The sequence below is a fragment of the Trichechus manatus genome, unplaced genomic scaffold (assembly GCF_000243295.1).
Source record: "Trichechus manatus latirostris isolate Lorelei unplaced genomic scaffold, TriManLat1.0 scaffold00110, whole genome shotgun sequence".
NCBI classification, from domain to species: Eukaryota; Metazoa; Chordata; class Mammalia; order Sirenia; family Trichechidae; genus Trichechus; species Trichechus manatus.
In genome coordinates, this window is record NW_004444046.1 from 7,802,991 (window position 1) to 7,830,835 (window position 27,845).

At 35.2% G+C, this 27,845-nt stretch overlaps 1 protein-coding gene across 5 annotated transcripts in view; it reads left to right on the top strand.

Moving 5' to 3' along the window:
- Nucleotides 1-27,845, top strand: part of ECT2 (epithelial cell transforming 2) — a 70,740-nt gene that overhangs the window by 1,386 nt on the left and 41,509 nt on the right. For 2 of the 5 annotated variants that reach the window (XM_004383482.2, XM_023737949.1), the window contains exons 2-13: nucleotides 827-953; nucleotides 1,574-1,653; nucleotides 3,092-3,274; nucleotides 5,134-5,223; nucleotides 6,193-6,300; nucleotides 7,242-7,315; nucleotides 8,012-8,142; nucleotides 8,274-8,389; nucleotides 8,488-8,550; nucleotides 10,028-10,250; nucleotides 15,339-15,475; nucleotides 21,722-21,841. In XM_004383482.2, the coding sequence (XP_004383539.1) occupies nucleotides 848-953; nucleotides 1,574-1,653; nucleotides 3,092-3,274; nucleotides 5,134-5,223; nucleotides 6,193-6,300; nucleotides 7,242-7,315; nucleotides 8,012-8,142; nucleotides 8,274-8,389; nucleotides 8,488-8,550; nucleotides 10,028-10,250; nucleotides 15,339-15,475; nucleotides 21,722-21,841 (1,431 nt within the window). In that variant the 5' untranslated portion in view covers nucleotides 827-847. Of the gene's footprint in view, nucleotides 1-826; nucleotides 954-1,573; nucleotides 1,654-1,760; nucleotides 1,854-3,091; nucleotides 3,275-5,133; nucleotides 5,224-6,192; nucleotides 6,301-7,241; nucleotides 7,316-8,011; nucleotides 8,143-8,273; nucleotides 8,390-8,487; nucleotides 8,551-10,027; nucleotides 10,251-15,338; nucleotides 15,476-21,721; nucleotides 21,842-27,845 lie in introns of those variants that run through there. The other 3 variants (XM_004383481.2, XM_023737950.1, XM_023737951.1) reach the window with 3 other exon arrangements.

A 27,845-nucleotide genomic window follows, 5' to 3' on the forward strand; every position in this document is an offset into this window, starting at 1 on the left:
TGGATGTAATGTCACCAGTTTGCCACGCAGCTCTTTTTCTCTAACGTTTGAAGCTGTTTTGGAAATAAATTGATGTAATACAGCACTACCAGGGACAATTTTAATTACCTGTTTTGCTGGTTCTTTAAGAGGGGAAGGCATATAAGAAAAAATGTAAACTCAAATAGTATTTTTGATTTGTTAAAACCTCCCTCCTCCTCTAATTTTATTTTAAGACATCATCTATTCAGTTTTCATCACAACTGGATTTGAGTTGTGCTATATTACCTCTGCTTCACCAATGTGGAAACACAAGCTTAACCTACCACGTATAGAGTTGAAACAGGAAGCTAATTCTAATTCTGCCTGACTTTAAAGCCTGTGTTCAGATCTTTTGTCATTAGTTTGTACGTCTATGCACTCTTTACTATCAAAATCCAGAAATACATTTTACTTAAACTATTTATTTGCTAAGAATCTGGAGAAATATTTTGTATATTAATCTGAAGAAGTAGAAAAGGGTCAAGTAGATCAGATATGTACCCTCAGATAAACTTGGGATGACTTCTTTATATTTGCCTAATTATTTGTCAGGTAATGTTCTGAGTGCTTTACACACATTATGTTATTTTTACAATATTTCTGTGAGTTAGTTATCAGTCTTTATTTTGCAGAAGAGGAAACAGGCTGAGAGAGGTTGAGTGATTTTCTTTGGTTTCATGTTAAGAAAAATGGGTAATTATAATTTTTATAAATGCTAGGTATAAAAGTAGAGCCTCTAATGCTTGTTTTTGCCCAATGATCATGTTTGTTTTTATGTATCTTTATTTAAAATTTATTCTTTCAGCTAACGTTTAAGAGCGTAAACATGGCTGACAGTAGTTTATTAACATCTGCTGCTGGGAGGACTAGCTTGGCCGATTCTTCTATTTTTGATTCTAAAGTTACTGAAACATCTACTACGTATGTTGAAGGTAAACCTATCATCTGCTTTAAAATACTGATGCTGTTTTTTTAAATTCTAAGTTTGTAATTGATTAAAGCCTTTCCTGTGATTGGACTGTAATACCAACTGTTAAGCTAGAGTACTTGTATTAAGTAAATACTTGTTAACCATCTTTTTATACTGTGTAGATTTTCTGATTATCATTTGGATTAACGCTTTTCAACTTCAAAGGGGGAAGCATCTTATTGTTGGATTTTGCTTTTTCTGAATGTGAGGGCACTGTATCAGCAACATTGTTAGTTAGGATTTCTTCAATTGTGCCTGGTAAGGGGGAGAGCTACTTCTTCCTTTACCACTTTCTAAAGTTGTATCCACCTTTAAGAGTATGACTGTGCACTATAGCGAGTGCTTTCTTTGATTAGAAAGAATGCTAACATTGGTATACTATGCTACAATATGTTTTCTCTTTCTCTAAAGTGATATACGGCCAGATATTTTTCTGATAAATTGAGAAGTAAATCAGCTTTGAGAATTTTAGAGAATGTTGTGATCTCAAAGATGGAACACATACTAGATATGGCCCAAAGAGGGATACTGGATTTGATGTTAATGCTTGACAAACATATTTAAAATTTTTAATTTTAACAGAAGAAATGCCTCAGATTGAAACAAGGATGATATTGGTTCAAGAAGCCGGAAAACAAGAAGAACTTAAAAAGGCCATAAAGGTACAGAGTTTTGTTTATTAGAAAAAAAAAAAAAAAAGCTATTTTTCTTCCATCACTATATAGTTTCATAGTTTTCTTAATCTCATACTTAAGTCTCTTTTCCACAGACTATTAAAATAATGGAAGTCCCTGTTATAAAGATAAAAGAAAGTTGTCCTGGAAAATCGGATGAAAAATTAATAAAAAGTATTATTAATATGGTAGGTCAAGCATCTCATTGCATGTGGCATGCTGCTCTTCCCTTAATTGTATTATTGCACTTCATGGTGATTGCAATGGTGAGGGCAATCTATCAGCATTATCACAAAAGAGTATTTTGTGCACTCTGAATCTAGATAAGTAGAAACTATTTTATGCTTATTTTAAAAATGTGAGTGTTTCTGAAACCTCCAACTATAGCATATATTGTCAATAATGAAATCCTTATAAAGTGATTTGGTTGTCATTTAAATGTCATAATACGTATTTATAAAGACCTGATTGTGTTCTTTAAACTCTTGAGCTTCTTTTTTCTCATTAATTTTGTTTAGTCTAAATTCTTGCTCTATTTCCAAAATTATAAATCAAAACAATTGAAAATCATTAGGGAATTTCCTTTAGCATATGAAAGATTTCTAATTCTTTTTGGAACAGCCTGGCAAATAAAACACAAATAATCTATTGACCCGTTCAGAATTTTCTTTTAAATGGTTTCTTTTTTTGCACACAGGAGTTATATTGGTACTTAAGTACTATATCTTCGTTTGTAGATGTATAGCAACCCATTGCTGTCAAGTCGACTCTATAAGTGTTAAAATAGTAACCAGCCTTTTTATAGCCTACATTTACCATGCTGCAACTGCCTACATATTCCACCTGTTCTTATTTCCCTCATATATACTAAAATGATTACGCTAATCGACATCCTTTTTGTAAATATTAAGTGCTGTAGTGTTTATTTTCCTTATTTTTCTGAAGACAATTTATGCAGGAAGAATTGTGTGGGCGGCATCTTTTTCTTGGTCAGAATAAAAAAATAGTGGATATCTTTCTAAATATCCTACTATCAAAATGCATGTACTTAAAATATTTCAACATTCTAATTTGATGGAACTTTATGTACATACTAGATGATTTATAATGACTACTAAGTCATAAGTCAGAAGTTTATGCCTTTATAATACTGATCTTCAAAATTTAAAATCTTAACGTAGACAGAGAAATGTATATATAAAAATACAAATAAGTAGAAAAAAGATTATTCAATATTAAATGTGATGCTGATATGATAATTTAAAGCTTAAGTTCTATACAAATATAAAAATAAAATTTAAAATGCTAATCTTTCTACAAAAGATTAATGACTGATACTGATTTTTAGGCTTTAGAGAGTTATATAAGTTAATATGTATAATATATAAATAATTTTTACTTCTAACAACTACATGAAAATATCAAGGAAATTAAAGTGCCCTTTGTAAAGATGGAATCAGTGGAAGAATTTGAAGGCTTGGATTCTCCAGAATTTGAAAATGTATTCATAGTCACGGACTTTCGGAATCCTGTCTTTAATCACTTATACAAGGCTGATTGCAGAATTATTGGACCACCAGTTGTCTTAAGTTGTGCACAGAAAGGAGAGGTAAGAAATACTCTACATTTATTTTGACTTTTTAAAGTTACATTTTTATTTGTGAATTTTGTAAAAATGTATAACAAAAATTACATTAATTGTTGAGAATGAAATATTGAAAATAAGAATAGTAATGGCCACTATAATATAGTCCTTTAATTCTTCCTATTGTAATCTTCAGTATTGGAAAATCTAAGGCCTTTGAAAGTTTAACAATTATATATGTGTATACACGCACACATATATTTGGTCTTAATATGATATTTCTTAGAAGTAGTAATTTGCTTAAACTTGGGTCCCTGAAATTTATACATGCATGCGTATGTGTGTGTGTGCGACCCAGTTGCCATTGAGTCGAATCTGACTAATGGCAACCCCATATGTGTCAGAGTAGAACTGTGCTCCATAGGATTTTCAATGGCTGATTCTTTGGAAGTAGATTACCAGGCCTTTCTTCCAAGGCTCCTGTGGGTGGACTTGAACTTCCAACCTTTCAGTTAGCAGCTGAGCACATTAATCTACCACCCAGGTTCACTCTCTTTTTCTCTCTCTGCATGCATATATACACACACACTTTTATTTTCTTCCACACAGAATAGATACCACGTTTCCATATTTATTGGTTAATGCTTGATTTTTAAATCAGGAAAATTGTTTTTAGCTTTTTGTTTTTTAACGACATTTCAATTCAAGGCTGTAATAGAATCAGCCTCTGTTTTTTTTTGCTACATTTTGCCATTGTTATTGTTAGTTACCATGAAGTTGATTAGTACTCATGGCGACCGCATGTGTACAGAATAGAAGTTCTCCATAGAATTTTCAAGGCTATGACCTTTTGGAAGCCGATTGCCAGGGCTGTTTTCCAGGGTGCCTCTGAGTGGGTTTGAACTGCCAAACATTTGGCTTTATACAAGTGCTTAACTGTGCCACCCAGGAACTCTTGCCTTACTCCTTTAAAATTGCTTAGGTCATTGTGCTTCTGTTGTTACAGATGCTAGTGATAAGCACATGATAACTTTAATTCTAATGTTTGATTTGGAGGTGTTTTAAAAATCAAATAAACTTTTTAAAGATGAAAATTGTGAGAAAAGGATCTTGCTTAATAAAACAAAACAAACCCATTGCCATCGAGTCGATTCTAACTCACAGCAAAACTATAGGACAGAGAAGAACTGTTCCTTAGTGTTTCCAAGGCTGTAAATCTTTACAGAAGCAGACTGCCACATCTTTCTCCCACAGAGTGGCTGGTGGGTTTGAACTACCAACCTTTCAGTTAGCAGTGGAGTGCTTAACTACTGCACCACCACCAGGGATCAAGTATACTAGGTTTTGTTTTTACCTTTCCCCGTTTCTCTGATATTGTCTTCATTTTTTTAGCTAAAACATTGGAATCATATTTGGTTGAAGTATATGCGTTATATTTACCTAGTATTTATCATAAAATGCCTTTAACCTCTTTTAATAACATTATTTGGAAACATTTATAATAGTGTATGGAGTCTGAAATCTTTGCTTATAGATAACATTTAAATATGTCAAAGTATGATTTGGAACAAAGAGTTTGGTTATAAATATTTTCTTTATGTTAAATTTGCCAGTAGTAAACTGTTTACATTATGGGTGTCAAATATGATTTGGGAGTCATATACATACATATGTACACTGATTGGCATATTATGGGACATTTTTATTGTGAAATTTTCAGTCTGGTATTTTGCTATTTTTTATTGTATATTGAAAAATGCCAGTAAATCTTTGAATTGAAAAAGTTGATTATTGACTAGAGGGCAGATATGTTTAGCACGAGAAAAATGCTATCTATTTTCTACTATACAGAACATTCACAGATTTAAAATTATGTCTTTCAGCCTTTGCCATTTTCATGTCGACCACTCTATTGTACAAGTATGATAAATCTGGTGCTATGCTTTACAGGATTCAGGAAGAAAGAAGAACTAGTAAGTATTTCAAAGTAAATTCTATTCAGAGAATATTTTTCCACCAAAATAAATTTAAGCTGACAGTTTGTTTTTGGTAGTTGTATCATGGTTTTATTTGAAAAACAAAACACTGAAGGAGAAAGTATTATGGATATAGCAGTTTTTAAACTTTTTAAAGAAATTCTGAAGAGCCTTGTAAAGAAACTAATGTTTTATGTATGATGCCTGGCATATGTATTAACAAAAAATAAATAAATTTCAAATCTGTTTGACTGCTTTGTTTTTATGTATCATATCAGCCACACTGGTTATTTGAAATTTTTGTTTACAGATTGCGATTTTTTGTTATGTAAGGAGCCCTAGTGGCACAGTGGTGAAGTGCTCAACTTCTGAGAAGTTGGCGGTTCGAATCCACCAGCTGCTCTACGGGAGAAAGATGTGGCAGTCGGCTTCTGTAAACGTTGGAAACCCTATGCGGCAGTTCTACTCTGTCCTGTGGGGTCACTATGAGTTGGAATCGACTCAGTGACAATGGATTTAGTTTTTTTAAGTCCAGCCTCAAAGTACTCTTACTGCCTTAGAGAATTCATAGAGACTTTTTCTTTTGTTGAAAAGATTTTCTATGTTGGAGCTAATGGGTATTACTCTAATTTTGAACCCTGAAATAAACAGAAATTAGTTAGGTGAATGATGTTCAGGTATGGGAAGATTTTTGATGTGATATAATCTGATGTAGAAAAAAGTAATATATTTGGGCAGAATGAAAGCCAGTTGTTTAATTACCTTAGTTCTGGATGATGATCTTTACTAAGCTTATCTTTATGTTTAATTTTGTCTATGTCAGTACAGCAAACTAATCTTTTCTTTAATGTTTTATTTTGAGATAAAATAGAAAGTATTCAGTCAATCCTATATGAATTTTAAACATAGTTTAAAATTTTGTTCAAATTAACAATGAAGTCAATGTTGCTTGATTTTTCTTTTGAGGTCAGATTGGTGACATTGGTCCATCATATGGGTGGAGTTATTCGAAAAGACTTTAATTCAAAAGTTACACATTTGGTGGCAAATTATACGCAAGGAGAAAAATTTAGGGTATGTAAACTCAACTATTTTTGTCTATTTCGATATAGCATTATTTTGGAATGAGTTTAATAATAGCACTTTCCCTCTATTTCTCCCATAACTTACTTAGCATCGAAATTCCATTTTTGCTATGAGTACATTTCGTAAAAATTTTAAATCATAGGAGTATGGTCCTTTAGTTTTTAAGGAGACAGTGAAACTTGAGATAAGTCCTAAAAGATGAGTAGGATTGTTAGGTTGGTTGATGGACAACATTGCAGGCAGATTAATATTAGCCAAGGTTACCATGACCATTGGTGAATAAGGAGGTCAGGAAGTAATGCGAGTAAATATTTCACTCTTCGCTAGGTATTCTTAAAAACAATAGAGCTATGTTCTTATAAAATGGTTCTATAATTTGTCTTGGTGAAAATTATTTAAAAAAAACAGGACAAATTACTTTTATTAGGATTGAAATCTTAATTAAAGATTGTACTGAATGTCTTAGGAAGAGTTTATCACTTTGTTCCATCCTCCCTCACAGAGTATTTATGTAATGAATGGCAAATTTAGGGTAATACTGAATTCCTGGGAGATATTTTTACCATCTCCTATCTAAGGTATTAGTTACTTAATCAGATGTTTTCTTCTGTAGTGTATCTTGGGGGGGGGTTCAGTATTTTCAAGGAAGGAAACATGAAGAAAAAAATATGATACAGATGAACTAATCAACTTCAGAGATATATTTATTTAAAATAAAATAAGGAAGCAGTTTGGAAACCATGGAACTGTTTTAAAACTATTTAAACTTTAGTTTTACTGTTAATTTTTCTTTATATTTTGTCACAAACCAGGTGAACGATGATCTAAAACTGCAAGGAGTGTGTATCCCTGTAGAAAACTGATGTTTCTTAGAATTTCCACGAGTGCAGTTATTTAGTGAAAATTCATCATAATGTTTACATTTTTAGGTTGCTGTGAGCCTGGGTACTCCTATTATGAAGCCAGAATGGATTTATAAAGCTTGGGAAAGGAGGAATGAACAGTTAAGTGTTTAGAAATTCAGTTGTTCATTATGTGAGTTAAACATGTTATGGTCTAGAGATAAGTCCCTGCATCAAAAGCCTAAATTCATAGATTGTATAGAAAAAAATGAATTCAGTCTTTAGGTAGCTTAAAAAAAAAAGTCTAGGAGAAGCAAAGTTAAAAAAAAATTTATTGAAAATTGAGATTAAAAGACTTTGGATTTTACCTTGTGAAATAGATTTAAACACTGTAAACTTAATGTGTTGAGATGTTTGAATTGTGTTATATTTTTTCTTATTTTATGTTTGTCTGGTTGCATTTTAATTGGTGGTTGTAATTCATTACCTTGTTTGCAAAACTTTCCAACCTCATGATTCCTTGCATTACTGCTCTTCATTGTTGCTTAAGATTTCATAAAACTATAGGGCCCTGGAATGCATATAAACTTTCAGATAAGAGCAGGGATTTGAATCTTTCTGTAAAGATTACCTGTGACCAAATTTTGTCAGAAGTTTCTTCTGGTATAACTTGAGAACACGGTTGGTTTTTCCTTTTAGTGATGTTTTTGTGAACATTTCAGAACATGATGTAAAATGTTTTCAATAAATAGAATATGCTGAGAGCCTTGAGAATTACTATAGCTTTGAAAAATCATATACCTAACTTATCTGAATTTAAGTTAAACTGGTTTTACAAGAGTGTATTTTGTTTTTAGAGATTTTTGTGCAGCAGCCGATAACTTTAAAAATGAGTTTAAAGTTCCTCCATTCCAAGATTGCGTTTTAAGTTTCCTGGGATTTTCAGATGAAGAGAAAACCAACATGGAAGAAATGACTGAAATGCAAGGTAGAATTTAGCCTAGTTTAGAAGTTAATGTAGGATTTATCCACTAGGCCTGTTTGATCATTTCCTGGTGAATATGTCCCATTAGAGATGAATAGTTTGGTTTATGTATGCTTGTATGCTTTCCTCTTTAGGAGGTAGCTATTTACCAGTTGGAGATGAAAGATGCACTCACCTTATAGTTGAAGAGAATATAGTAAAAGAGCTTCCGTTTGAACCTTCAGAGAAGCTTTATGTTGTTAAGCAAGAGGCGAGTAATTCTAGAACAAGATTTATTTTTAACACTGTTAATAGCTTTTCTGATAAGGTAGAATTTAAATTTTAATGAAAATGTTCTTTCTCTAACAGTGGTTTTGGGGAAGCATTCAAATGGATGCCCGAGCTGGAGAAACTATGTATTTATATGAAAAGGTATGCATTTTCACCCTTAATATTTGTTCTGTGATGGAAAGATAGATATGCAAACAGCTACCATACAGAATGATGTGTTACAAGTAGCTTAACCGTTGCCCTCAAGTCTATTCCGACTCATAGCGACCCTGTAAGACAGTACTAGAACTACCCACAGGGTTTCCAAGGCTGTAAACAATACGGAAGCAGACTGCACATCTTTCTCCTGTGGAGTGGCTGGTGGGTTCAAACTGCCTACCTTTTGGTTGGCAGCCGAGCCCTTAACCACTGCACCACCTGGGCTCCACATTTAGTTTACGATATGCTAATGTATTTTAGGTACCCTGACTCTTTCTGTGAGATTCCGCAGGATTGAAAAGAGCTAATTAGTGTTGATCAGACTTACCAGGTTAATGGAATAAGGGCATTCAAGTCAGAACAGCAGGTGTTGAGAGTGGAAGAGAGATGTGAAAGCTTGGGAGGGCATTAAAATAGCAAGTAGTTTAGTATGGCTTCTGGAAAGAGAGTGTAGAAAAGAAGACCAACAGATAAAGCTTAATAAGTAGACAGAATCAAGAAGTATTTAATATGATAAAGAGTTTAGATTTTATCCTATAAGTACTGAGGAGACATTCAAGGACATTAAGGGGAGTGATGTCATTAAAAAAAATGACTTCAGTAGCAGAGTGTAGTCAAAATCCAGCCTTTGTGCTGGATCTTGGTGAGGAGAGGAGCAGGCTTGGAATAAAGGATAAGAGTAGGCTTTAAGGAAACATTATTTCAGTTTAAGATGTAATAATTTTTAGTAGAATATCAAGGGTGAAATATGGATTGATTATGTTTCCACAAAATCTAAAGTAGATTCTGTATTGTGCTCTTTCAGACTGTTCTTTTCTCAGTGTAAAATTCTTAACATAAAGTTTAAAGAATATGCTTTAGAGTTAGGGAGACATCTCTTAAAATTATGTGTTGTTAACAGAACCATAGTGGTATAGTGATTAAGAGCTATGGCTGCTAACCAAAAGGTCTGCAGTTCGAATCCACCAGGCGCTCCTTGAAAACCCTATGGGACAGTTCTACTCTGTCCTATAGGGTCACTATAAGTCGAGATTGACTCGATGGCAATGGGTTTGGTTTTCTGGTTTTGTGTCTAGGCACTGTGCTAAATGCTAGGGATACAGTGAACAAAATATAAATGGTCCCTGTCCTCGTGAAGTTTCTGGCCTAAGGGGAGTAGACAGTAAACAAGCATGGAGACGAATATGTAATGATGATAGGGCTGTGAAGAAAAAGAATGAGGTACTAGAGGTTAGACAATTACAGTGGTCCTCTGACTATTATGTTTTATGAAGCTTCTGAATTGCCTGACAGAGTGTAGGATTATAAAATTATTGTGCAAAATTCAGATTTTGTCAGACGCATAAATGTATTTTTCTCTTGTTTCTATCTCAGTAAGGAGCCATGGAATTAAATTAACCTTTTGTGTTTTGGATTGCAGGCTAATACTCCTGAGCTCAAGAAATCGGTGTCACTGCTTTCTCTAAATACCCCAAACAGCAATCGCAAAAGACGTCGTTTAAAAGACACACTTGCTCAGCTGTCAAGAGAAACAGACATGTCACCATTCCCTCCCCGTAAGCGCCCGTCTGCTGAACATTCCCTTTCTATCGGGTCACTCCTAGATATCTCCAACACACCAGAATCTAGCATAAACTATGGAGGTAATTCACATTTAAAAAAATTAATCTTGAAAATTTAGTAGAATGAAGTGATTGTTAGAATATAGATAAATCCCAATTATAGTGAATTTGAAAGGCTCTGCTTTTAATTACCTTTGTTGTAGCTGAGGAGAAAAGACTCATGAAACGTTAAACATGATGATGTCTCCATTTAATGATTGCTTACTACGTGCTAAGTGCTGTTTTTATTTTGTGTATTTCTAAGATAGGCTTTCTTATCCCTATTTTACAGATGAGTAGACTGAGCTACATAGGAGTTAAGTAACTTGGTTGGGGTCACACAAGTAGAGAGTGTTAGAACTGTTCAAAGAGCAGCTTCTTAGCACTAGCTAAACAAAATCACAGAAGACAAAATCACATGAATTATCGAGAAAATAGGTACAATGAGATTAGTGTGAGTTCACTTTGCTGAACTGATGCAGGAAGCCTCCTACAGTTAACCTCTGTCTCCTGATTATCAATTTCTCTCCTTTTTTTTTTAGTGTGAGCAAATATGTTGTGGTGTTTTTTAGATTTAAGAAACAATCGAAACCTTCCCATGACATTATGACACTCTCCACTTACTGTCCCATGGCCCCATCACATCAATACTCTTTGAAGAATTACCTTGGTCTGTGGTCTCCATTTCCTTGCTTCCCATTGTCTTTTCAATCCATTCTAACTGGACTTCAGTATCATAAAATTACTCTTGCTGGGAAGATTGACAGTTTTCATGTAATCAACAGTGTTCAGCACATGAACAACTACCTTTTCTTGGACACGATTTCTTCTCTTGACTTTCATGACATCACTCATTTCTTATTCTTCTTTGTCTAACTTCTCCTCCAATGCAGAATGTTGAATGTTACTCTCAAGTCATTGTTTCTTTTCTCTTATAGTCTCACTAAATGATCTCATTTAATTCCATGGCTTTAAATAACACTTACGTGGTGATGACTCTCAAATTTATCTTCTCTTTCCAACTGCTTCCTTGTCCGTGTCTAATAGAATCTAGTATACTTAACATAACCAAATTAGAACCCTTAATTCTCTGCTACTCAACTCCTCAGTTCCTTTTATCACCCTTTTATCAGCCTTTCCTATAAAAAGGATCTCTCTTAGACTATTACAGTAGTCTTTCCATTTCTATTTATACATTCCTTCCTGCAGCACTTAGAGAAGCCTTTAAAAAATAGAAATTAGATCATGTCACTCCTCTGCTTAAAATCGTTCAGTGGCTTTGCATTATCATAGCTTTCAATTCCCTATGTAACCACGCTTCACGTCCCTCTGACCTCATGAAGTATTGTGCTCTCCAGCAATACTCTCTAAGCTTCAGTTATGCTATTGTTTGTCATTCTTCAAATATTTCTAGCACATCTGTACCTCAGGACTTTTTACTTGTCCCCTTTACCTCAAAGATGTCTTATCAGGTCAAGCCCCTGTTCCTTCCTACCAACCATTTACCTGGTTGTTGTCTTCAGTAGCAGTTACCACTGTTAGAAATTATCTTCTTTGTTTATGTCTTTGTTTGATTTGTTTCACTAGAATGTAAGCTCTAAGAGAACAAAAACCTTGCTATCTTATTCACTGCTTTATTCCCAGTGCCTAATATAGAGTAGCTACTCACTCAGTATTCATGGAAGGAATTGAAAGTGAGTTTAAGGTAGGTGTAGAAAAGTGAGGTGGGTTTGAGTATATAAAAAGGACCAAGGATACAGATGACAGCATACAAATTAAGTTTTGAGGGAATAATGAATGGGTCAGTTTGCTTGCAGGATGAGGGACTAGCAGTTAAATTAGAAAGGTTAATTGGGGCCTAATACTTTAATAATAGAGGAGAGGTCCCTGGGTGGCACAAATGGTTTGCTCTTGGCTACTAACCAGACAGTTTGTGGTTTGAATTCACCCAGTGGTGCTGCAGAAGAAAGGTCTGGCGCTCTACTTTTTTTTTAAGATTATAGCAAAGAAAAGCTTTTGTAGCGCAGTTCTACTCTGAAGCACGTAGCGTTGCCATGAGTTGGAATCAACTGGATGGCAACGAGTTTGTTTTTTTTTTAATACCCGAGGACTTTGAAATTAGACTGGCATATCTGAACTTTATATTGTCTTCAACAAGAAACTTTAGAAATTCGTCAGATAGCAAATTGCTTGAATAGGTAATTTGTAGTGGATTGATCTGGAGAATGATTAGAAGGAAGGCTGTTTGGAGACAGATAGACTTTCCAGTAAGCTACTACAGTGACTTATACCATGAGGTGATCAGGGCCTGAACTGGGTTAAATCATGGTTGGAAAGAAAAGTAAGGAGCATTGAAGAAATATTGATAGAATTGAGTAATAGGAAGGTAGCAAGAGAAGACGATGGCAAAGTATTAGATGAAAAAAATATGTTACTTTGGCATAAGTAGGATTTATAGGGAGCTTATGTTATAGAGGAAGTTAGTGCAGTTTTAGAAAAGTCCAGGTTACATTAAGGTAGATGTATCCAGAAGGCTTTTGGAAAAGTTGAATGGGAGTTCGGGAGAGGTCTCATGGTTAGATATATAGATCTGAGAGTTTACTGGTTTTATGATAACAAGGGTGTGGAATGGTTAGAGCTGATCATAAAGGACTAAAGGTTGAATATGCAGCTTAGGGAACAGGAGGAAGAAAAGGAACCCCTAAAGAAAACAGAATCTGTCTTGGAAGAAGTACAGCCAGAATGCTTCTTAGAAGCAAGGATAGTAAGACTTCATCTTGCTTACTTTGGACATGTTATCAGGAGGAACCAGTCCCTAGAGAAGAACATCATGGTTAGTAAAGTAGAGCATCAGTGAAAGAGAGGAAGACCCTCAATGAAATGGATTGACACAGTGGCTGCAACAATGGGCTCAAACATAGCAATGATTGTGAGGATGGCGCAGGACCGCACAGTGTTTCCTTCTGTTGTGCATGGGGGTCACTACGAGTTGGAACTGACTCAACGGCACCTAACAATAAGAACAAAAGAAAACAGAAGGATATTAGCACAGTAGGGGCAGATTAGATTATGATTTGACTTTCCATGTAATGGTTCTTAAATTTTTCATTTTAAATTAATGAAGCAGTATCTTAGAGTGAATATCAGATTTTCTGTATTTGATTAAACCAAAACCAAACCCACTGCTGTCGAGTCGATTCCGGCTCATAGCAACCCCCCATAGCGGCTTATAGGGTTTCCAAGTCTGTAAATCTCTATGGAAGCAGACTGCCACATCTTTTCCTGAGGAGCCCCTGGTGGTTTTGAGCTGCCAGCCTTTTGGTTAGCAGTTGATTGCTTTAACCACTGTGCCGTCAGTGCTCGTTAGGGTGAGTCAATCTACCTGAACCTGATCAATTTTAGTTTTGGGGTGCATGGCAAATTTTATTTTTTAATCTGCAAAGCTGAAAACCTCCAATAGGTCCAGAATTGGTGCCTTCACCAAGGTAATTCTGTTCTTTGAGGTACTGCCTATGTAGCCAACTGGCTTCTTCAATGACATCTTTATCTCACCACTGTCTTAACTTCAGTATATGTAGTGACATATCCTGGCCCTATGAGACAGCCATACATTTGTCTAGAGGACCACATAAGCAAATGAGGAAAAAAGTTATGTTCTTGGTCTAGGATCCAATTCAGGAAGGATCATACGTTGTTATGTTCTGTCCTTCTGGTCTCCTGTAATCTGGAACAGTTCCTCAGTCTTTTTGCCTTTAGTAACTATATTAGTTTCATAGGCTACCATAACAAAGTACCACAAACTGGGTGGCTTGAAACAACAGAAATTTATTGTCTCACAGTTCTGGAGGCTTGAAGTCCAAAATCAAGGTGTTGGCAGGGTCATGTTATGAAGGCTTTAGGGGAAGATCCTTTCTTGCTTCCTAACTTCTGGTGGTTCCTGGCAGTCCTTGGCATTCCTTGGATTGTGAACGTATCACTTCAGTCTCTGCCTCCATCTTCACATGGGTGCATTCCCTCTGTATCCTTTTCTGTGTCTCTTTATTTGAGGACACCAGTCGTTGGATTAGGGCCCACACTATTCCAGTATGACCTCACGCTAAATAATAACATCTTCAAGGACCTTATTTCCAAACAAGTCACATTTACAGGTTCCTGGGGTTAGGACTTCAATATATCTTTTTAGGGGACAAAATTCAACCTGTAAGAATGATCTTGACATTTCTGAAGACCGTTGTGGTTAGGTGCTGTTAAGTTGGTTCCAACTCATAGTGACCCTACGTACAACAGAACGAATCACTGCCTGGTCCCATGTCATCCTCACAATTGTTGCCATGTTTGAGCCTATTGTGGCAGCACTGTGTCAATCCGTCTTGTCGAGGGTCTTCCTCTTTTTCGCTGACCGTCAACTCTACCAAGCATGATGTCCTTCTTCAGGGACTGGTCCCTCCTGATAATGTGTCCAAAGTACGTGAGACAAAGTCTCACCATCCTTGCTTCCAAGGAGCACTCTGGCTGTACTTCTTCCAAGACAGATTTGTTTGTTCTTCTTGCAGTCCATGGTATATTCAGTATTCTTTGCCAACAGCATAATTCAAAGGCATCAGTTCTTCTTTTGTCTTCCTTATTCATTGTCCAGTTTTCACATGCATATGAGGCGATTGAAAATATCATGGCTTAGGTCAGGCGCACCTTAGTCCTCAAAGTGACATCTTTGCTTTTCAACACTTTAAAGAGGTCTTTTGCAGCAGATTTGCCCAATGCAATACATCGTTTGATTTCATGACTGCTGCTTGTGATTGGGCATTGATTGTGGACCCAAGTAAAATGAAATCTTTGACAACTTCAGTATGTTCTTTGTTTACCATAATGTTGCTTATTGGTCCAGTTGTGAGGATTTTGTTTTGAAGAGTACATGCCATTTATTTAGTAGAATGGCTATCAATTTGGAGTTGATGATACTTTTTACCATCATGTTTTGCTGGACTTATCCTATGAGGTAATTTTACAATAAAAATCTATAAGATGGTATATTGATAAGCATAGATATTCCCCTCCCTCCCTGTTAAGTCTGTACTAAGTTTGATTCTTATATTTGACTTTCATTTATCATTTCTCCTTCTTACCTTTCAGAAACACCAAAGTCTTGTACTAAGTCTTCTAAAAATTCCACTCCAGTTCCTCTAAAGCAGTCAGCCAGGTGGCAAGTTGCAAAAGAACTCTATCAGACTGAAAGTAATTACGTAAATATATTGGCGACAATAATTCAGGTAAGTATAAATTTGCTTTCAAAATGATCTCTGTTCTAATGCTCGTAAGTAAAAATTGGAAATATTTTATGTTTACATATACGCATAGGATTTGAATATAGATAATAAAAATGAAAATGTATGACCAAAACTGCTGTTAAGGGCATGCCACAGCTGTAGTACTGTCTTTTATTCATCAACTTGTTTTAGCCAATCAAGGAGATTGTTTGATTTAAATAGTACCATTTTTTGGTTATAATGAATTTTTTTGAGGGGGGTCCTAAATTTTAGCTCATGTTTTTTTTTTTTAAATTTTATTGTGTTTTAGGTGAAAGTTTACAGCTCAAATTAGTTTCTCATTCAAAAATTTATACACAAATTGTTTTGTGATGCAAAGTGTCAGCACTCTCCCCCTTTCCCTTTACACCCTGTGTCCATTCGGCCAGTTTTCCCGTCCCTTCATGCCTTCTTGTCTTTGCTTTTGGATAGGTGTTGCCCATTTGGTCTGCTATACTTGATTGAACTAAGAAGCACATTCCTCACGTGTGTTATTGTTTGTTTTATAGGCTTGTCCAATCTTTGGCTGAAAGGTGGACTTTAGGAGTGGCTTCAGTTCTGAGTTAGCAGGGTATCTGAGGGTATAGTTTCAGAGTTCCTCCAGTCTCTGTCAGACCAGTAAGTCTGGTCTTTTTCTGTGAATTTGAATTTTGTTCTGTGTTTTTCTCCAGCTCTGTCCGGAACCCTCTATTGTGATTTTTATCAGAGCGGTTGGTCATGGTAGCCAGGCACCATCTAGTACTGGACTCAGGCTGGTGGAGGCTGTGGTTTAGACTGATATTTTACTTATGTCTTTGATTTTCTTCATTTTCCTTTTGCTCTGAATATGATGGGACCAAGAGATGTATTTTAGATGGCTGCTTGTAAGCTTTTAAGACCCCAGACGCTATTCACCAAAGTAGGATGTAGAACATTTATTTTCTTTGTGAATTACGTTGTGCCAGTTGACCTAGGTGTCCCCCGAGACCATGATCCCCAGCCCTCAGCCCCAGCAACTGGGTCCCTCAAGGTGTTTGGATGTCTCTAGGAAGCTTCTGTGGCTATGCGTTGGTCAAGTTGTGCTGACTTTCCCTATATTGTGTGTTGTCTTTCCTTTCACCAAAGTTAACAATTGTCTGTTATCTAGTTAGTGATTTCCCCTCCCTAACCTTCCCTCCCTTGTAACCATCGAAGATTGTTTTTTTCTGTGTGTGAACCTTTTCTTGGGTTTTTATAATAGTGATGTCATATGATATTTATTTCGCTTAGGATAATGCTCTCCAGATTCATCCATGTTGTGAGATGTTCACAGATTCATCATTGTCCTTTATCATTGTTGAAGTTTGTATAGTGAGCCAAAATGTAGTTGGGTAGCAGAAAATCCCTTTGGCATATACTATTCTTGTACTTGGGTAGCATTTATTACCAGAAATGTAAATCGTTTCAGGCCATAGTAAAATCCACAGGATTTTCAGAACACTAATTTACATATCAATTAAATTCACTAGTTTTAAAAACCTTAGGAAGTCTTAAGACTAGAGACAAAGTTTCATATCACTTTACTTCATATAAATTCATCAAAGATTTTATTTGAAAGATTGTGGCCTAAATTCATGATAGTGTTTTCTTTAGGTTTTAGCTTAGAACTGATGTAGTTTTTTTGGAATTGAATTTAGAATAACCAAATTTTAACTTAGTTCCAAAGTTAAATGAATAGCCAGCAGCTTCTTTATTTAGTATCCCATATAATACTTGCTTGTCTACTAATAAAATTACTGCATTAAATGTTGAAGAGGGTTTCTGTTTTAAAGGATCTTAGACTGGAAGAGGTTAAAAAAAAAACAACTAATTATGAAGCAGAAGGTTATGAGCATCAAGTAAGAGCTTTAGTTAAGGAATTAGGAGATTTGTGAGTTGAGAGTTTTACTACTCTTACAGTTTTAGGGAAGGTGTTGGGCTGAAATTTTCAATGGGTTGTATATTGGAAGAGTTGCTATGAGACAATGGAATCAACTCAGCAGCAGTGGGTTTGATTTTTTTTTTTTGTTTGGTGCATTGGAAAAAGCTTCAAAGATAAAAATTGAAGTAAATTTTAAGTATAGATGTGATTGGTACATACAAGGAATGTGAGAAGTGTATTTGAGATAGGGCAAACAATACGGACAATTGAAAATGTGTATCACTCAAGATATGAGTCATCTAGGGAGGCTAGAGCTTAAGGGTGAGTTCAGGGGGTTGGAAGAGAATTTCAGATACAGTGAGAGTTGAGATAAGATTGCCTAGCTCAGCTGCTAACCAAAAGGTCGGCAGTTTGAATCCACCAGCTGCTCCTTGGAATCCCTGTGGGGCAGTTCTACTCTTAGGTATAGGATTGCTATGAGTCAGTATTGATTCAACAGCAATGGCTAATGTGTTGTGGGTGAGACCTGATTAGAGAAGGCCTTTGAATAGTGGGCTGTGTCATCTGTAAGCTGTAGAAAAATTTGTGATGAAGAAGGAGGATCTATGACATCATCTGACTTTTCATTTTCAAAAGATAACCGTGGTTCACTTTGAGGGAGGTATTAGAGATGAGAAATAGTAGAGGCAAGGAGACCAATTTGGTGGCTACTTCATCAGTCCTGGTGTGAGATTTTGAGAACATGAACTTTTGAGAACAGTGTCCATGAAAATGAAGATAGATGAGAAATATTGAAAAGAATCAATAGTTTTTGATTAAAGCAAATACAGTAGACCATTGGTTCATGTCTTAAGACAACTGAGAGGTTTTAATGAACCTTGATTTATTTTGGTTGCCTGAATATTTTTATTTAGAATTTTTAAGTAAATGTTGACTAGATAAAAGAATGTTTATAAATGATTACAAATGTCTTGAAACCTCTATTGATTTTCTTCCCCCAATTCCATCCTTTTTTTTTCTCAGAGATTATCACTATCTGGAATTTTGTGATTATCGTTTCCTTTATAGATCTACCACATATTTCTAAGAAAACAAACAATATATAAATGTAATCCTATTGTATATGTTTTTTATTCACTTGCTTTTTTCACTTGTTGGAAATGTTCTTGAGATCCATCTATGTCATTGCACTGTAATTAATTCTTTTTCATGTATGAATATACCACAGTTTATTTAACTGTTCTAAATGAACATCAAGGTTATTTCCACTTTTAGTTTTTCTTTTTACTAACAGTGATGCTTAAGAACATTAGCAGGTGGTTTTTTTGAATAAAAACCTGAAATTGCTGGGTCATAGGCTATGTGCATCAACAAGTCTATTAGATGATGATAAATTACACACGGTTGCCATTATATACTCATACCAGCAGTGTATAATAATTCCAGTTGTTCCACATTTTCAGCAGTACTTGATCTTTAATTTTTTTTTTCCCGTTCTGGTTGGTGTGAAATGATGTTACATCTTAAACCCATTGCCGTTGAGTCAGTTCCAACTGATAGCGAACCTATAGGACTGAATAGAACTGCCCCATATGGTTCCCAAGGCTGTAAATCCTTATGGAAGCAGATTGCCAAATCTTTCTCCTGTGGAGCAGCTTGCTGGGTTCAAATTGCTGACCTTTCAGTTAGCAGCTGAGCACTTAACCACTGTGCCACCAGGGCTCCAAAGTTACATCTTACTGGATATATAATTTGAGGTTGACCATAATTTTTGCTGTATAGTTCTATAAATTTTAACACATGTAAAGATTTATGTAACTACTACCACAACCAAGATACAGAATATTTTCATCCCCCAAAAAACTCCTTCATGCTTTTCCTTTATGGTCACACCATTTCCCTACTCCAGCCTCTGGTAACCACCAGTTTCTTCCCCATCACTATAATTTTTTTCTTTCTTGAGAATATCATATAAATGAAATTATCTAGTATGTAAGCTGCTTGCCTTTTAGGTTTGTCCAAGTTCTGTATATTGATAGTTTGATCCTTTTTATTTTTGAGTAGTATTCCATTGTATGGATATACCATAGTTTAGTGACTCATTAAAGGATATTTGGGCTGTTTTCATTTCTCTTGGGTAAACACCAAGAGTGTGATTTCTGGATCATATGGTAAATTATGTTTAATTTTATAAGAAACTACCAAACCTTTTTTCAGAGAGATGTTACTGTTCCCACCAGCAGTGTATGCACAGTCTAGTTGCTCAGCATTCTCACCAGCACTGGGTATTATCACTTCGTTTTGTTTTAACCATTATAGTAGGTGTGTAGTTGTATCTCATCATGGCTTTAATTTTCATTTCCATAATGGCTGACGATGTTGTCCTTATTTGCCATGTGTATATCTTCTTTGTTGAAATAACTGTTCAAGCCTTTTGCCCGTTTTTTATATTGGGTTGTTTGTTTTCTTCCTATTGACTTTTGAGAGTATTTTATATATTTTAGAAACTAGTCCTTTGCAAGATATGTGATTTGCAGATATTTTCTCCAGTCTATAATGTGTCTTTTCATTCTGTTAACAGTGTCTTTTCTGAGGAGAAATTTCTAATTTTGATGAAGTCCAATTTATGCTTGTATATATCATGCTTTTGGTGTCACGTCTAAGAACTCCTCGCCTAAGCCTAAGTTAAAAAGATTTTCTCCTATGTTTTCTTCCAAAATTTTCATACTTTTAGACTTTACATTTAGGTCTATGATCCATTTAGGTTAAGAATGACTTTTTTTTTGCCTATGGCAAATGATGTTCAAATATCATTTGCTGAAAGGCTGTCTTTCTACATTGAACCACTTTTGCATCTTTGTCAAAAATCACTTGGGCATATTTGCATGGGTTTGTTTGTGGACTTTATCCTGTTTTATTGATCTGTGTATGTTTCTTCTTTCATCAGTACCACATAGTCTTGATTATTGCAGATTTATAGTAAAAAGTTCTTTGCCTTTTTGTATATATTTTTAGAATCAAGTTTTCTATATTTACAAAAAGTCCTGCAAGTTCGACGGGCATTACATTAAATCTGTAGATCAGTTTTGGGGAGAATTAACATTCTTACTCTATCCAATCTTTCAATCCGTGACCATGGTATGTCTTCATTTATTTAGGTCGTCTTTGATTTATTTAATCAGCATTTTGTAGTTTTTAGCATATAGATCCTGAATATGTTTTATTAATATTAATACCTAAGTATTTCATTTTTTAAATTGTAAATGATACTACTATTTCTGTTTTGGTTTCCATTTGTACATCACCACTATATAGAAATACTGTTGATTTGTGTGTGTGTGTTGACTTTGTGTCTGTGACCTTGCTAAACTCACTTATTAGTTCTACGAGTTTTTTTTTTTTAGATACAAACATGGCTAAATCTCAGAATAATTACATCGAATGAAATAAACTAGGCAAAAAAGTACATACTGTATGATTTAATTTATATAAAATTCTAGAAAATGCAAACTAGTTAGTAATAACAAAAAACAGATCAATGGTTAGCTGGTGATAAAGAAGAGTGAGGGCAAGAGATTGCAAAGGATCATGGAGAAACTTGGTAGTGACGGATATGTTAAGATCTTGATTGTGATGATGGTGTCACCGGTGTATACATATGTCAGAATTATCAAATTATACACTTTAACTGTGTACAGTTTATTGAATGTCAGTTATACCACAGTAAAGCTGTTAAAAATAAAGCAAAATTTTAAAATCGTATTTTCAAATTAAGACAAGAACTCTAAGATAGGGCATATTTTCACATTTTATAGATAAAAGAAGTTAGATTGAGAGAGACTAATTGATTTATTCATATTCAAGTGGCTGGTAAGAAAAGGAGTCAGGACCCAAACAGGTCTTCTTGCTTCAAATCCAGTCTCTTTTACTTAAATGAAGTTTCTACCCTGCAATTTCTAAAACGTTTAGTGCTTAAGTAAATGTCTGAAAATAACCAATTGCTTTTTGCTTTCTTCCTTAGTAACTTGAATAAAAAGTAGAAATTACTCTTAAATCATACTAACAATTTTGATGGTTGATAATATAGAACTGTGTTGTAAACTTTGATTAGCTTCTAACATTATAAAGATAACATGTTTATGACATGTTTATTATATATCTACGTGTAATAGAAAATGTATGAGAAAAAAAAGTGTCTTAAAATTTAAGAAGTATGTTTTTGTTACTTTTTTATTTCCACCAGCATCTTGTCTCTCCCTTAACATCATCTATATTTAACGTTTTTTCCTTTCCCCACATTTACTTAAACTAGGATATTTTTCTTCTTTTAGTTATTTCAGATTCCATTAGAAGAGGAAGGGCAACGTGGTGGACCTATCCTTGTACCAGAAGAGATTAAGACTATTTTTGGTAGCATCCCAGATATCTTTGATGTGCACACTAAGATAAAGGTAAACTTGTATATGTTGGAATCGGTAGTAATTCTTTTTGGATTGTGTGTGATTTTTCAGGCACTTCAGATTAGCTAACTAAGTTCTGTACCTAAAACATCTTTACTCATTTGTTCCTTTGAATCATTTGTCCCTTTGCTCCAGTGCCTTATTAATGTTTATTCTTTGCCTATTTTTAAAGTCAGATTAATCCTAACAATGAGAGATTAAGACTTTACTAAGTCTTTTCTATAGAAATGTATGTCTCCTATTACTATTTTTCTACTATTGTTGGCTTTGGGTTGTTTGTTTTTGTTTTGCTTTGGTTTATTTAAAAACTGTGAAGCTGGAAGGGACTTGGAGGTCATTTAATTTATTTCTCTACTTCTGGGCAGATAAATGCCAAAATCCTATGAGAGAGTGCTATCCTCTTTTTAATGATTTTCTTTTGACTAAGGGTCCATGATTTCCAGGTATCTGTCTCTTACATTAAAGTACTTTTTGGGCATATTTAGCTGAACTCTTAAAAGTAATTTAGCTTTATTTTCTCTTGTGAAGTGCTTGAGCAAAATTGATCAATTTTCTCCTCAAAACATCCCATAATAATGTTTATTCCATATTCCAGTAAAGAAGACTAATCTGAATTATAGAATATTTTCAAATACATTGAATTGCCTTTGATTTCAGTGCACATTATAAACAAAATATGAAAGATCTATCAATTGTTGCCATTTACCAAATGCTTGTATTTTACCAAATGCCTGTATTTTTTATTTTATTGAAATCATATTTCAATCAATTTCTAGATCTCAAAGGAACTGTTAAAGGAAATCTTAAACCTCTAAATTTGAAAAAAGCTGCATATTTTCAGGCTAGTTTATCCATTCCAGTTAGGGTTGTGAACATTTGAAGAGGAAAGTATTCCTGGAATATTTTTGCTTCCTAAGAATCACTGAGAGGCATAAATGTAGAATGGGAAGTCAAGTAGGTTTTCATCTTGGTGTTCTACCACTACTTTGTGCGTCAGTTTGAACTTACGTCAGTCTAACATTTAGTCAGTGTGAGTTTGCAGGCTCCTTTTCACAAAATGTGATACTTTTTATGTATACAGGATCAAAATCTCAATTCAGAAAATCAAATTCTTTGAGTCAGTGGAGCTTTGAAAATGATTGTCACCCTTTAACTTTCTCATGTGTTAGCTAATTCTTTAAGCTTCTTTGGTAAAGTTAAATTACCAGTATTGCAACTATTACTTGTTTTTCAGCCAATTTTAGATTTCTCACACATTAAAAAATTTTAAAGTTTGTTTTTTCTAACATGAAACCAGTATGTGCTGTCAAACTTTTGTTAAATCAGGAAAAATGGAAAATACTCATAATCCAGTCACCCACATACTTCTAAAATTTTGATGTATTTTATTTTCTTTCATCTTTTTTTATACATAGCACTTTTTCTTTTCTACTTTTAAATGTCAACCATGTATTGAGTAATACCACATTTATTAAGCATAACCAAGAAGATAGAATTCTTGTAATCATTTTTAATTGCTAAATTATTAGATTAACAATACCTTAACTATTTTAATTTTTGATTAATTTTTTTTCCAAAGTCAGTCTTCTAATAATTGCTGGATCAGGATTTGACCCCTTGTCCATCTGATTTTAAAACTTGTACTCTTAACCACTATGCTATATTACTTATTGATGATGGTGCTGTGGACACTATTTTAATATATAAACAAACCATGTAAATGTGTGTTAAATTTGTACAATTTTCATATCTCATTAAATATTTCTGAAAGCACTGGTAGCTGTATTTAGTAGTATTCCATCGACTCAGGAATAAAACGGATTTTGGTTTGAAGTCAGGTGACTTTCAAGTGCTTCAGTTTCTCATCTGTAAAATGAGGTTGGTAGTATCTGACTCATTAGTTGTCATGAAGTTTTTTTTTTTGTTTTTTTCTTTACATACATACAAGTTACTGAGCATAGTGCCTGGCACTTATTGAGCATTCAATAATGAACAATAGCTATTGATGTTAATTATATACTAAACTCAGAAGTTTAGTAAACTAGTGTTCAGAAGTTTTGTGTATGGTCAAAACCATTTTATACTGACTGTGTTTACAACCAGAAACCCTGGTGGCACACTGGTTAAGAGCTACGGCTGCTAACCAGAAGGTCGGCAGTTCGAATCCACCAGGCGCTCCTTGGAAACCCTATGGGGAGTTCTCCTGTGTCCTATAGGGTCACTATGAGTTGGAATTGACTCAATGGCAGTGGGTTTGTTTTTTTTTTTGGTACTTACAACCACACTGTCTGGCACTTGGATTATCATCAATAAATATTTGTTGAATGATGGTCATGCTACTTTTAAATTTCAGATTCAGGACTAGAACTCAGTCTGTCTCCTCATCTAGATACTATGTGGATGCTTTTAGTCCCATCATTCTTTGCTTCCAGGGTCTAGTATGCTGCTGATATTTGGATTAAGGTGAAAGGAATTTTGGAAGTTGTCATCAACCTCTCTTTCCCTAAGTGATTTTTTCCTTTTCGGGAGAAATGAATGAATCATTAGTCCTTGATGTGCAAATACCTGCTTTTGAATAGAACTGTAATCAAACAAAAGAGAAAGGGAAGGATTGGAGGGAGTCCTTTTTCATCATATGTTTATCTTTTGTTATTTTAGTTTAACTCTCAAAAGTATCTTGTACTTGTTTCAGGAACAGCTGTATATTGGGGAAGCTGCTAATTTGGTTTATTCTGAAGTAAATAAACTAGGTAAAAGCAAAACCGTAGTCATAAAAGTAGGTGGTAGCCATATAGAAGAAATCTTAATGAGGAAGACAAAAAGGAAGTAGCTTAGCTTTCTTGGCCCTGACCCCGACTTTTCTAACAGCCTTTCCCAGGCTTTGGGAGCTATGCTATGTCTTAGAACTATAGGGTTCTTTCGTATGGCCAGGAGGTAAAGTTGGGAGACTCCCTGATGTACTGTGGACAAGGAGAAGGAGTTATATCCTAGTATCTGTCCTAAATTGGGTCAGGCATTTTCCCACAGAAATATTACAAGAAATGGTAGACTATGAGTAATGCTTTTGGAAATTGGGCTGCCAGTATGCCTCCCCATTTCCCCCATTGGGGAGGGGGGATACTGTGGTGTAAATCAAGTGGAATAGCATGGAATCTGGAGTCAGATAAACCTGAGTTTGAAGACTGGTCCACGACTGTGTGCTTTGGGGCAAACTACTTAATCTCTCCAAGCTTAGTCCCTTTTCCCCTTAATACTTAGAGATGAAGGCAGAAACAGAATAACACTGCCCCAGAGGGTTTCCAAGGAGCGGCTGGTGTATTTGAACTGCTAACCTTTTGGTTAGTAGCCGAGCTCTTAATCACTGCGCCACCAGAGCCCCATTTTATCAACAGGCATTAGGAATTAAAGGTTTACCAGGAACAGAGAGTGGATACTTTTCAGAGTGCCAAGAGATTACTTTGCTTTCTGATAACAGTGTTCTTGTATAAATATTTATTTTAGAGGTTTAAATTATTCATATGTATATATATACAGCTATTCTGTAGTCTTATATGTATGCTTTAAAAAGGTACCTCTAAATTATAGTGACAGAGCTAGAGGTTTTTTTCTGTTTTGCATTACAGTTTTCCAAATGTCCCCTTGAGTTTATATTAAATATTTATATAGGAAAATATAGTTAATAATAGCTTATTGAGCACTTACTATCTGTCGAGATGCTTCCAAGTGCTTTACAAGTATTAATTCATTTTATCCTCTATAAGGTATGAATGTTTATTATCCTCATTTTTCAGAAGAGAAAATAGGCACATAGGACACAAGGCACAGAGCTAACAAGTATCAGAGGCAGGATTTAAACCTAGGTAGTCAGTGCCTATGGGGCACTTGTACTCTCATAAAGGGTTGCTGTAAGTTGGAAGTGTTACAAAGCAAAGATGTCACTAAGGACTGAGGTGTGTCTGACCCAGGCCATGGTGTTTTCGGTTGCCTTATATGCATGCAAAAGCTGGGCAATGAATAAGGAAGACCAAAGAAGAATTGATGCCTTTGAGTTATGGTGTTGGCGAAGAATACTGAATGTCCCATTGACTACCAGAGGAATGAACAAATCTGTCTTGGAAGAAGTAGAGCCAGAATGCTCCTTAGAAGCAAGGATGACGAGAGTTCATCTTACATACTTTGGACATGTTATCAAGAGGGACCAGTCCCTGGAGAAGGATATCAAGCTTGGTAGAGTAGAGGGTCAGCTAACAAGAGGAAGACCCTTAACAAGATGGGTTGACACAGTGGCTGCAACGATGGGCTCAAGCATAATGATTGTGAGGATGGTGCAGGACTGGCAGTGTTTCGTTCCGTTGTCCAGAGGGTCGCTGTGAGTCGGAACCGACTTGATGGCGCCTAATAACAACATGAGTCGACATCGACTTGTCAGCACACAACAGTCAGTGCTGGAATCTGCTATGTTATATTGCCTGTAGGTTAGTCTTATTTATAATTTTTGTCTTTTATTTTTCAAGTGACAGTTTTGAATAGTTAAACCTTCCAGTTCTTTTCTTTTTTTATTGTTGTAGTTTAAGTGAAAGTTTACTATTCAAGTTCAGTCTCTCACAGACAAAAATTTATACATACATTGTTACGTGACCCTAATTGCACTCCCTATACTGTGACAGCACACTTCTCCTTTCCACTCCTGATTTCCCGTGTCCATTCAATCAGCTCTTGACACTGTCTGCCTTCTCATCTCCCCTCTGGGCAGAAGCTGCCCATTTAGTCTCATGTATCTACTTGAGCTAAGAAGCACATTCTTCATGAGTATCATTTTATGTCCCACAATCGAGTCCAATCTTTGTCTGAAGAGTTGGCCTCGGGAATTGTTTTAGTTCTGGATTGACAGTCCAGGGGCCATGCTTTCTGGGGTTCCTCCAGTCTCAGACCATTAAGTCTGGTCTTTTTACTAGAATTTGAGTTCTGCACCTCACCCTAAACCTTCCAATTCTTGATTTGTGGACTGTTAAGATAGTCTTGCTTTGGATTTTACTTTTATGCTATTGAGAGTAGTTTTTTCCCCCCCATTTCAACTTTTCTGAATCTGCTACTATAAGACCAAAGACCCGCTGCTGTCGGGTTGGTTCCAATTCATAGCAACCCTATAGGACAGAGTTGAACTGCCCCATAGGGTTAGCAAGGAAGTAGACTGCCACCTCTTTTTCCTGTGGAGCAGCTGGTGGGTTCGAGCCACTGACCTTTTGGTTAGCAGCCAAGTGCTTAACCACTCTACCACCGGGGCTCTCTAGTATAAGACAGTGATTCTTAAATTATTTGCTCTCAGGTTCCGTTTTCACTCTTCAAATATAGCGACCCTCTGTACAACAGAACGAAACACTGCCAGTCCTGTGCCATCCTCACAATTGTTATGCTTGAGCCCATCGTTGCAGCCACTGTGTCAAAATATATTGTGGAAGTTTTGTTTAGTTTTTAATCTATCGGTATTTATTACTTTATTAGAAATTAAAACAAAATTTAAAATATTAATTTTAAAAATGCATGATTTTTTAAAACCACGTTTTGAGGTATATTTTACATATAATAAAATTAACATATTTCATATATACAATTCAATGACTTTTAGATTCAGTGACTTCCTAATGATGCAACCATCACCATAAATCCATTTTAGAACATTTTTATCCTCCGAGTAAGATCCTTCATGCCCATTTACAGTTAATCCCCATTCCTAGCCCCAGCCCCAGGCAACCAGTAATTCTAATTTCTTTTGTGAATTTTCCTTTCTGGACATTTCATGTAAGCGCAGTCTTACAGTGTTTGGTTTCTCGTATCATGTAGTATGCTAGTAGTTTGTTCCTGAGCTACTAGTTAGTATTTTATTGCTGAGTTTTTTTTTTTAATTATTATAGCCATCGTAGCCTTCTCATTGTTTTAATTTCCCTAATGACTAACAGTGTTGACCATATTTTTATGTGTTTGTTAGCCATTTTTT